This window comes from Alosa sapidissima, chromosome 16 (genome assembly GCF_018492685.1).
Source record: "Alosa sapidissima isolate fAloSap1 chromosome 16, fAloSap1.pri, whole genome shotgun sequence".
NCBI lineage: Eukaryota > Metazoa > Chordata > Actinopteri > Clupeiformes > Clupeidae > Alosa > Alosa sapidissima.
The window spans coordinates 26,477,910-26,489,994 of record NC_055972.1 but is presented as its reverse complement, the minus strand read 5'-3'; the positions used below and the strand labels follow the sequence as shown (position 1 = coordinate 26,489,994).

At 45.6% G+C, this 12,085-nt stretch overlaps 1 protein-coding gene across 7 annotated transcripts in view; it reads left to right on the top strand.

Annotated features, from left to right (window-relative positions):
- Nucleotides 1-12,085, top strand: part of macrod2 (mono-ADP ribosylhydrolase 2) — a 497,711-nt gene that overhangs the window by 364,746 nt on the left and 120,880 nt on the right. For all 7 annotated transcript variants that reach the window (XR_006023267.1, XR_006023266.1, XM_042065451.1 and 4 more), the window contains exon 7: nt 3,391-3,421. Coding sequence is in view for 5 of the 7 variants with exons in the window: in XM_042065451.1 (XP_041921385.1) it covers nt 3,391-3,421 (31 nt within the window). In the remaining 2 variants the exon portion in view is untranslated. The remainder of the gene's footprint in view (nt 1-3,390; nt 3,422-12,085) is intronic.

The window sequence follows — 12,085 nt, the reverse complement described above, 5'->3', positions numbered from 1 at the left end:
TTCCCTTTCTCCTCTCCATCCTCTCCTCTCTTCCTCTCTCCTTCCTTCTCCCCTCCTCTTCTCCTCTCCTCTCCTCCTCCTCCTGCTCCTCTCTCCGTGTCTCCTGTGTGCTTCATCAGCTTTGGTGTGTTTCAGAGCACAGACGCGTGTCTGGAAAGGTCACGGCTCCAGTAAAAGATAGGGCTGAAATATTGATCTTGACTGCTGGATCTCCGTCATAATGAAAGAAAAGTGGAACCTTGCAAAGCACCCTGAGAATCAGAAAGGACAGAAAGAGGAGAATGAGACAGTGCTACCAGGCAGGAGGCTGTTGATGGAGCTTGGAATAGATGTTCTAGTTGAATCTTTTTAACTCAGTTTTAGTTTGTAGTCGTTTTTTTCACACGGCACTCCCACCCCCCCTGTGAAAGCTTCATCAGATCTCCTCCTGGAAAACAAACCTGTAACAGCCTTTGATTTGTGCAGCTGCAACCTGAAATTGCATCTCTGCCTTCCCTTTGTGCTTGTTTTCCTGTAAAAACCGTGTCAACAGAACATTAGTGCAATTACAGGCAGCCTTTTATTTTCGGCACCATCAAGCACCCCTTTTTGAAATGTTTCAAAACATTTCTCTGACAGATGCTTGTTAACACGTTTCCAGGTGTCACCAAACAGTGCTTGTCTTGGTCAAGTAGAACAAAGGAAACCTGCTATGCCTACTGCTCCTTCAGTGTGAGGAGCTTGGTGATACTTCCCATGCCCCCCCCCCCCCCCCTCTTATCACGCTCTAAGTGGGTATGAAAGCGGAATGCAGAAATTAGAAGTGGGATTTTCTATTTGTCTTGCTCTTCCATTGCAGTCCAGCCATAGGTGCACCTTGTGATGAATGCTAGCTTAAAACACACACTCAGCTGCTTCAGGTGATGAATGTGAGCTCTGAATAAATTCTTCCTCTTTACTGTTTATTAATATACTTTAAAAAGGCAAATGCAAAATAGGTTTGTGCTGCAAACTAGTCAGGATGTATGGTTTTAGTTTCAAACTGCTCGCCCTACATCTGCAGCAAAACCAGGACTATTAGAGGATGCTAAATTTGGTAATTTTTTTTTTAAAAATGCCATTTTTTTCTTTCTTCGCTTAGACCCTTGAGTTATGGTTGGGGTTTAGATTTTTAGCTTTGGTTGCAATATAGAAAGCATACATATGAGTATACGAGTAGCCATAACATATAGCTATACATAACTAACTCTTTATTTTGTATAATTTAACACTGTTTTGTATTCTGAGATTATGTAACTGTCCACTTTAAGAAGACACTTCCATTTGCAAATGAAATGTAAAGCAGTTTGTATCATTAAATGGCTTCTTTCTTATCTGAATAGCTTCACACTCATATAAAAGCTTTTCATCTGGAGAGATGTGTAAACTCCTAATATGTTTATTTGCTAAACTCATGGTGATATGTACAAGAGTTCCATGAAGGGCCAGAGGGAAAACGAAGAAAAACATGGTTCTTACCCGTTGGGAGATGCATTTAATCACCAAAATGGATGGCGAGCTGCTCCAAGGCTTCCGTTTGATTATGTTATTGTGGTTTTACAATATATCAGCATAAGAGAGTTTTTGATGTACAGTAATAATGATGTAATAATGTATAATCAGGAAATAATTTACTGTTACCGTACATTTCCAATATCCTACAAAGCATTATAAGTTTACATTATGAGTGTGAGAGAATAGTTGGATGTCACTAAAACTTTCCACTGATTTGTCCTGCCACTTCAACACATTTATAGCTGCCCCAAATACCCCACTGCCATCATCCTTCCTAGCACTGGCCTCTATTGTCAATCTATTAATGGAATTGAGGATAATTGGGGGAGAAATGTTCCCCCTTCAATCCAGGCATGGTCCTCCTGACACATTTAAAATGTAGATTAAGAAAGCCACGCCCCCTCCGCCTCCGACGCCGTCTCCGTCTCCCTGACATTCCAGAAGCATCTCTGAGGGGCGAGGACTCAGTGGGAACAGATCGCCTGGTCCAAACCGGGGGCCCTAGGATTGATCTGCCGATCTGCAATCGTTATGATATTCATGAGTGGGGAGTTATGATGTGCTGAGCTAGAGCTGGACACACAGAGCTCCCGCAGGCCGACCAGCCCTCTCACCCCGCTGCCCAGCGCTGAGCTGAAATAAAATACGACGGCCAGTTAATCAACCATCAGCTTAATTAGCTCGCTGCTAGTAGAGAGCTGATGCACGCTCCGCTTTGAAATATACCTTGTGCCAAGTAATTAGAAATTAAATCGAACATAGCTTTTCTTTATGGCGTTGTTGTGCACAATAGGAATGCAAGGTGTGAATACGAGCCTTGTGATCAAGAAGATTAGTCTCTGTTGGGAATTTGTGTGTGTGTGTTTTTTTTTTTTTTATATGGTTAAGTATTAAAGGTGTTTCTTGATTGAACTCCGCAGTGCATTGCACTCCATGTCTATTCTATCTAAGTTATATTTCTTTTATACTAAGATGAAGCTTGTTTTCTCCAAGAATCCTATATATCTATACATTTCATACCCAGATCCCAAGGGTACCCAAGCACTCATTTGAAGTCAGGATATGGTACAGTAAAACAATAGCTTTATCTTTAGACTTACATTTCTACAGTGATGACAGATTTGTTGGTCACTTACTTGCTATTGTACTCCTGAAACCTAGATAGCAGGGCCACTATAACAACAATCCTCTTGATCTTTCTTAAACTTAATTTATATACATCACTGTGTATTGCACCTATTGCACTGTGTTAAATATTGACACAGTCTTATTACACACACACACACACACACACACGTGTATATTATGTCTGTGTGTGTCCATTACCTGTGAGTTGCCAAAGGTGAATCCAAAGGTGGATGCGTGGCTGTCATCAGTATTTCAGCAAGGATCTGCAGAGGATTTAATGAGATCCCAGGGAAAAGTCAACTCCACCTGTTATGGTTTAGCTTTCCAGTGTCAGGATGGAGCTGGTGCAGTGTTACATACCAGGCTTTGCTGAAAAGCATGTAATAATATATTAGATGCCTGGCAGTGAAAAATGATGGAAGCTGTGTGGAGGATTTGATTGTGTTTGATTTGGTTAAATTTATCTCTGTTAGCCAAGGGGCCCGGATTAAAAATGAAGCGGAAAGATGAGAGCGGATGAGGTCTGTGAGCTCAGGAAGTCCTGTGGGGTGCATATCAGACCAGAGAGGAATTCTCTCCAGTCTTAGGTGGAGAGAAGGAATGACTGATCTAGCTGCCTGTGTCTGAAATATGAGGAGTGACTGGGAATCTGCATGTCATCTCTGAACATTCACTCATCGCCTTTTCCTCTTCTCTCTCTCTCTCTCTCTCTCTCTCTCTCTCCTACAGGCCTTCCCATGCATATCCACGGGAATTTATGGTAAGTGCATTTTTGTTTCTCATTCTGTGTGTGTGTGTGCACTGCATGCGTCTATGTATGTATTTGTACTAGCTGCCCTCATTAATTCAGTCACCACACACAACAGCCACTTCTCTATGGCAACAATAAGTAGAATGCCTGCATGGTACCCTGGTAGTCCTGGACATTCTTTCACCTCCAATTAAACCTCTATTAGGCCCTGTCCACACTAGGCCGGGTAAATATAAACACGCATAATTATTTCTCCGTTTAGTCCTTCCATTTTCTGACACCGAAAATTATACTTTCTGTAAACTCTCTGTGGTGTATAAATAGAGTTTCAGATAATAATGATACTGATCAGAGTCCCAGACACCACCACCAACAACAAACACTTCTCTGGGGTTTCAGTGTAGATGCATAACTTTTTGAAAAAAGATATGAAACCAACAATATGAACGGAGATCAATTTATATTTACCAGCCTAATGTGGACAGGCCCTTAATTTGAAGTTCATCTATGGCGGAGTGCTTTTACACTGTGTCTTGTCTGGTGAAGGGCAGGTGGTGGGCACAGTATGCTGGTGTCAGTGCCCCAGTATGCTGGTGACAAATAGGGCAAATGCAGCTTTGCCCCCCTGTGCTAGTGGGAGCTTGTCACACCATGTGGCCCCCTGAAGCCCGCACCTCCGAGTCAGAGCCAAAACGAGACTGTTGACATGCCTTATCAAAGAGTTTAATGGCCTGTTTAATAAGTAAACAGCTTATCTCGGATCCAAACCGCTGCCCGTTCTCTATGGCAGGGGCTGATTAATGGTGGAGATCACGGCGGGTGGAGTTTGGACCTACTAGAGTGCAGAAGCGAGGAGAAGCCTTCTCATACAGTATATTATTATCAAAGCGTTAACAAGCCAGAGGTTTGGCTCTGCTACACGATTGCCCCTGTAGGTTCATTCATTCTCCCCCCTTCCTTTCTTTCGCTGTCCTTCACGTGCGTATACAGCCCTCCTTTCTCTGTTTGAAACATGAAATTCATTTCCCTCTGTTGCTTGACAGGGGTGAGGGTGAGGTTTCTGGGATTACATGTTCACAAGCAGGACAAAGCCCACATGCACATATTCTCCCCCACATTCTCTCTCTCTCTCTCTCTCTCTCTCTCTCTCTCTCTCTCTCTCTCTCTCTCTCTCTCTCTCTCTCTCTCTCTCTCCTCCCTCCTTCTGTTTCCTCTGTTCGCGGTGTCGGTTGACCCACTTCCAGATTACCATGGGAGATCACCAGCTCCGATCCGCCACTGACACTGTAGGCCAAGTGCTCTGATCCAAGGCCATCATCTGGACTTCCTCTCCCCTGACGTGGAAACTACAGCTTTGTCAGGCCACAAAGCGATAATTGACATCTTCACTCCCTCTCGCGCCTCCTGCACCTCTCCCACCTTTATTATGACTGACTCTGTCTCTGCTGACAGATGATTGTGGAGCACGGAGGTTGCTGAAGTGGATTGTGTGAGGTGGTGCAGTGATGGAGGTGGGTGGGGTTGTGGGTGGAAGTGGAGGTGTGAGGGGGAGGAGGGATATAAAGATGGGCAGGGGAGAAAAATGAGTTCTCACTCTCGCCTGACAGTCCAATTCCTCAGTCCGGCCCATTAGTCCGAGCAGAATTTCTGCGCAGGTTAGCATGTCGGAGGCACCACCCATAAACAAACTGGCGCCCAGCGTGGGGCGCCGGGGTCGGAGGGTATGATGGAGGTTATTTAGTGCCGCCGGTGCAGGCCCATCAATCAGTGGTGCCTGCGACCCTGGTTCAAACGGATTATTCCTTCCACAGGGGGAGACACCTTTCAGTGTCTTACAAGATCGGCGCTGATAGCCAAGCCGAGGAGAGCCTGGAGCCGGGCGGACAAGACTGATGGGGGTCGTTTTTTTGTCTGTCTTTCTGGCGTGCGCTGTTCGTCACTCCTCTCCGTTGCAAACACTTAGGTAACGTTACAGCACAGAGCAGAGAGACAGGAAGTCATTCAACAGGATCTTCAAAACGAAAAGAGGACGAGAGAAATGACTCATTTAGCTCAAAGCCATCCATGTTGATTTTTGGGAAAGGGATGGGGGGGGTTGAGTTTCTCTGACGTTGCATCAGAAGCACCTTGAGACGCCAATGACAATACACACTGACTCAGGCCTCAAAGGCCTCTTTCTCATGCCTGTCTAGAGAGAACAGGAGAAGAAGAAGGAATCAAAAAAAATGTCACACAAGTGCTACATCAGAACACAAAGTGATTGATTCCCCATTGGCTCATCTTTCCATCGGAGAGTACACATATACAGTATGACAACAGCTGATGTTATGCCAACGGCGTGAGATTTTTCTGTCTGTCAGTCTCGCTCGTGTCGTGCTGCCAGCTTGGGCGTGTTGCCCTCATGTCACATCAGTGTAAAGTGTAAACGCTAAGCGTTCGGCTCTCCGTGAGCGCTCTCTGTCCAGGTGATACTAATGGTCCATATGCCTCCTAGTCAAGTTTGGCATGAGGTGCGCGCGCACACACACACACACACACACACACACACACACACGGGAGAGGTGAAGTGTGAAGAAGCTCAGGTGACGGCTGCTTTCCCATCACATGATGGCAGCAGGAAGAGCTGGAAATAGCACAGTGCTTGTTCCGCGGGCCAACTCCACAGTCTCACCTCCACCAGGAGTCCAGGTAGCACTGGATTATAAATTAATCTTTTGTCTTTTGTGTTACCAAGGCCATAACCAATTTAATCTCTGTGAGGAATAAAAAAGGGATACCTCTGAATTTATACATTTGTCTTTTGATCCTTTTTAAAATCCCCATTTCTTTGTTGTCATTATGGGGTTTAGATTTTCGTTGAACCTCATTGTTGTGTTACATGATGTCCCTGTGAAAAGCCAAGCTTTTACAAGCTGGAGAGCAGTACTGCACTCGATAAGGACTGGAAGCACTAAATCTCATTAAAAAGCCAATCACTTGCGCGCTTGGCGGACGGTGGAGGACAGGTGTGGTGGGATCATCCTCCAGTATTGTATCAAATAATCCTGAAAGGCCAATTAGACTCTGCCGTAAACAGGCTAAGCACCTCTTCTCAGCCTGCTGTGTTTATTTGCATCGTTGCTGATAGCCGTCTCGCAGAGGATGATCCACCGGGCTCTTATCCCACGCATGGGCTATACCAGTAGCTGTGTCCATTATTGAGACTGTCACTTGGCCCCCTTTCCTCTCACACGGCGTGCATTGCGTCACATCTCGTGCTGTGGTGTACGCCTGTCCCCCTGCGGCATGGATTTGTGAATTGTTGACACGAAGGGTTTTAGCGAGGGACCTGGATGCCGTGGGGTGGGATATGCGGTGTAATCCGCACCGGGCCCGGCGGTGAGGGTGTGGCCGTGGCGTTAGCCGACAGTGGCGGCGCACACGTGAGGGGATCAGAGAGGTCAGCTCGGCTAAGTGTTTTCACTCGCCGGAGCGCAACGCCTTGCCGCGCTCCGACACCCCTCCATCTCGCCGCAGGATTAGGCTGGACAGGGCTTTAGCGACACCTTATCTTTCACCAGTGATGGCTGCTGGCCTGCCTGGCCTGGCCGCCTGGCCTGCTTGTCTGTCATCACTTCCATCGCTGGACTGCACCAAGGGCCTTAAATCCCTGGATTTACTTTCGGGGGGACTTAAAGGAGAGTGATCACAGGGAGTGGAGGCACTCCCAGTAAAATTGTACCATATCAGTAGCCTGCAGCGATGTGTAGACCTTCACCCTCGCGTAAAGGAAGTTATATGGCCAGGCATAGCCGGGGTAATTGAAGAAAACATGGGATGGAGGAGAGGGGGAAAAAAAGAAAAACGTCCTGGCCGTCACAGACCTCATAACAGTTGGTTGTGGGGGTCAGTTGTGGTTCAGGGCATTTTGAAAGAGATGAAATGTCTCGTGGTAATTTTAACTTGCAGGACAAAATGTGTCACAGCGAGCTCTGGCTGTGATCCAAGGTCACACTCTGAGGAGTCGGGGAGACTTGGGGGCCATTTTCTGTGTGTGTGCCTGTCCCTCTTTCCATCTTGCTGGGGAATTTGGTCTGGCTATATAGGTCATGTTCTTCTTCTCCTCTTTCTCCCTTCTCTGTTTGTCTGTTTATTTCCCAACTCCTCCACTGTCTGATGTTTCTTTGTCATGTGCTCGTATACAGAGAAATGGCCTCATGTCTTTGGCTCTCTGCTCTCTTCTTGTTGCTTTCCATCTATCTCTTGCTTTATGTCTTTCTTTCTTTCTTTCTTTCTTTCTTTCTTTCTTTTTTATTTCTCTCTTTCTTCCCCACTTCCTTTTCTTTCTATCTTTCTTTCTTTCTTTCTTCCTTTCTCTCTATCTCCCTTTCCTCTCTCTCTCTCTCTCTCTCTCTCTCTCTCTCTCTCTCTCTCTCTCTCTCTCTCTCTCTCTCTCTCTCTCTCTCTCTCTCTCTCTCTCCTCTCTGTGCCTCAGTACTATGTCTTGACCTGCGGCTGCTTGGTGGGGAAAGTTTCTGGCGGTAAATAAAGTTTGCTTTCAGGTGGGCCGTGTGCTGTCTGGGTTCATTTCCCGGCTACAGTCCCAGCGATCACACGCAGGCTCCAGTGGCCCGTCACTCAGCGGCAGCCTGAGCAATTATTTAACAGCTCCACCGGCAGAGCAGAGCGCAGGAGAAGCCTGGGTGTGACACCCCTCTCTCCTTCACGCGCGCTACCTGGGGAATAGTCGGGAAAGTTTTCTCTCCTCCCATTTTCCTCTCTCTCTCTCTCTTTCTCTCTCTCGATCTCTCTCTCTCTGTGTCTGTCTTCGAGCCTTTGTTTTTCTCTCTCGCCCTCACCCCCCTCTCTTCTCCAGAACTTCTGTCCTTATTTGCATTCTCTGTCTCACTCCTCTCTTCTCCTACCTGTTATCCATCACTAATTTAAATTTTCTCTCTGATTCCTCCTCTCTTTTTCTCTTTCTCTCCTCACCTCTCTGTCCTCTTCTCATTTTCATTCTGTCTTTCTCACTCCCCGCTCTCTCTGTCCTGTCCTCTGGTGGATCTTGACATGAGGTGTGTGTGTGTTTGTGTCTGTGAGAGAGAGAATGTGTGTGCGTTTTTGTGTATGTGTGTGTGTGTGTTTTAGCAGCAGTAACTGAGAGAACGCTGTCTAGGTCCTCCGTTGCTCTGTGCTGCTGGCTAGCTCCCCATCATGCCGCCTCACTAAAACAAATCTACTCAGGCCACGGCACTATTTCCAGCGTAGGCCCGCACCGCACCCGCCCCGCTCCCGCACCGCAGCCGGGCAACCGTGAGCTGAGGCTCCAGAGGCCGTCGCCACCGATGCCGCACTTCCTGACTGTCACCAGGCCTCCGTCCCTGGCCTGACAGATTGAGTTCCACCAAACTCTCCCCCACCACAAAATAGAGCAGGCGACAGGCAGTGAGAGGAATGGAGAGAGATGAGGGAGCTCTAACTTTACTTTCTCCCACTTGGGTTGGGACGCCCTACGGTTCCTTACACCGATGGACTGGGAAACATCTTACAGTTTATGTGCTGCCGCTCTTCTTACTTAGAACATTTTTTTTTTTATTTGAGCCTGATTAGTTCACTTAGTATGCATGATTCAGCTCTGACCGATGACCATGAACACACTTACGTCTAGTGTTTTATGTCAAACGTGCCCAAACGTGGGCAAACATGCAGATTAGTTTGGTGTAGAAACCCGCAGTGTGAGCCAAGAGGGACAGAGGTGAAAGTGCACAGCAGATGGATGCGGGGCGTATTACCGTCTCCGTGTCTGGGAGCGCGGAGACAGGGAGGGTGGAGTCGGGCGGGGGTGGACAGAGGCGGGCAGAGGCGAGGGACGTGTGATGAGAGGCCAGTCTGAATGGGCTCTGACTGCTGATCATGACCTTCTGTCTCCCCACCCAGCACTGGCACACATCACACGGCCTCTTTGACCTCTCTCTCTCTCTCTCTCTCTCTCTCTCTCTCTCTCTCTCTCTCTCTCTCTCTCTCTCTCTCTCTCTCTCTCTCTCTCTCTCTCTCTCTCTATGTCTCTCTCTCTCTCTCTGTGTCTTTCTCTCCCTTTCAGTTTGTCTTGTTGTTCTCTCTCTCTCTCTCTCTCTCTCGCTCTCTTCTTTCTCAACTTATATCACCCACTACCATGCACTGTTATTCTTTCCAATGTGTTTTCCTCTGCCCCGATTCCGTTGTGTTTTTTCCATGGCCTGTGTATGATTAATGTTCATGAAGGACAAATCAATACAGCATTTGTAGCAACCAACCCAGAAAGAACAATAGAACGCGCCGCACCGCCATCCTCCGTCTTCCTCTCCAGTCCGACAGCTCTATTTTTCTCCCGGTTAGAGACCTGTATGCACCCAGTACCGTTTACAATCGTCAGAGGAGCAGCTCAGAGGCCACGTGTGAATTGATAAACCCCCCCCCCATACAACCCCCCCAACCCACCCCGCTGTGCCTTGAGGGGGTGGGTATTAATCTGGTTATGCACTCTCATGGTTGACCTCCACCTAGTTTGCTCACTCACTCTCTGCCTGCTTGCCTGCCTGCAGCCTTTGTGCACAGCACTGCATCTCAGTAAGCAGCTTTATAGCCCTGTGATGAAACATTCTCTTCTCTCATTGGCTGGAGGGTGTTTTAATAAGTGTCTATATATTTGTTTCTGTATATGTGGACACTAAACAAATGGATGCAGTCTGGTCATTATTCTTGGCCTCAGCTTTGAGCAGTATATCAGGACATTGTGGGAGCCATTATCCCTTCCATGCACAACACACTACTGTAGGCCTACAGTATAATCAAAACTAGGATTTGATTATGTAATAAGGGATGAGGAGCAGTTATTAGCACAGAGAGTACACCCCATAGTAAGCCCTCTGCTGTTTCTCTGCAAGGATGCAAAAAGCAAGGGTAAACTAAAACTTCTAAATTTCCCTTGGGATGAATAAAGTATCTAATCTATCTATGTATCTATCTATCTATCTATCTATCTATCTAACACAATTACAATTACTGAAATGTAAATAAGTCATTACTTGCGTTACTCTGTTGATCTTGAATGAACGACTGCAGACAAGATTACAGATGCACACTTGCTGATTCTGATCTAACGTCTCCCGACCTTAGCTGTGTTTCCCACGATTGCGTTTCATGTTTGCAGATGCATTCTTTTACAGTTACAGTTTTCTCAGTCGCTTTGGTGCTTTCTCACATCACTATTACAGTAACATTTGCACAGCAGTTATTGCATTTCTCAAAACAATTAGTGCAAACTGCAAAACCTAGTGGATAACCTACAAAAGCATGTCACTTGCTCAAAATGGATAATCCATTCCTCAAAAGCAAGTATTTATGTCAATGAAACTGCCAGTGTCATCAAAATGAAGTCTTGATACCATCATTTATGAACAAGATAGTCAAATGGCTTTGTCATGTTTTTCATTACGACAGTTTATGCTCGCAATGTTTTCCCATGCAAAAAAAGGTCAGAACTTGGTGACCACTACCTGAAAATGAGGAATAGACAGAAATATACAGTACTTGTACAGCCATTTGAAAACTACAATAAAGTTACAAATTGCTGTAGTTAGGGGAGTAAGTGAGTACAAGACACTTATATATATATATGTACGTTTCACAGTTTTACTGTATACTGTATGCTCTTTGCAATTCTACAGCATTGTGACAGAATTTGATCGCTAGTTCACCAATTTGGTATGTAATGATATGAAGACTATTAGTTTTATTGGGAACGACTATTCAGCATCCATAAGTATAGTTCATTTTGACTGACATGACAAAGCAACTGATACATTTTCAAAAGCATTTGCAATTTGTTCAGAGGATGGAGAAATTGCTACTATGATGTGCACAAATGACTAAATGTTGTGGAGGTTGAACTAATAGTTATGAGAATTTTCCTTCTTATATGAGAAAAGCACCAAAGCAACTGAGAAAAACTGTAATAGCAGCCTCCTCACATTCCTCCTTATTTCAGATTTAAAACACACCAGTGCATTAGGCTATAGACCCTTTCAACAATAAAAACAAAAACAATGCTTGAACGTTCTATTTGGTTCCCAATCTAGGCTACTTCCTCTGCATTAAGATAACATATGGAATTTTAAAACAGAAGCCTTGTGGGGCCAACTATGATGGTGATAATGGAACTCTCTTGAAAGGGTCTATAATTGAAATGGACATCTTAAACGCCTTTTCCCTTCTCTTCGTTTCCATCTCGTACATTATAAGCTCCAAGACAGTAAAAGTGCATTGTTGTTTATCTATGCTCTTTTTCTTACAACATGGCCACAACACAACACCAATAGGCCTACATAAATGGCCTTGGCACAGGCAAGCGTTTAACTCGAGAGGAAAATGCGGATTTCTTACCAAATAAAGAACGACTTGAGTTATTTGCACTGTATGTTTACATCGGAATTGATGTCCATGGTGTTATGGATTCATTTGTCTGAAACGGAACATACAACTTCTCTCTGGAACACCTTATCTAGCTGAAGAGTAACAACAGGTTGAGCCAACTTTCTGCATAGTGTGCGACAATATCCCCAAACCCCTGGATGCTCATTGGAACTTATTTAGGTAGGTCAGTCATTTGTGCAGCGCAGGCTTTACTCAAACTGATGGTGCTTAAAATGTTATACA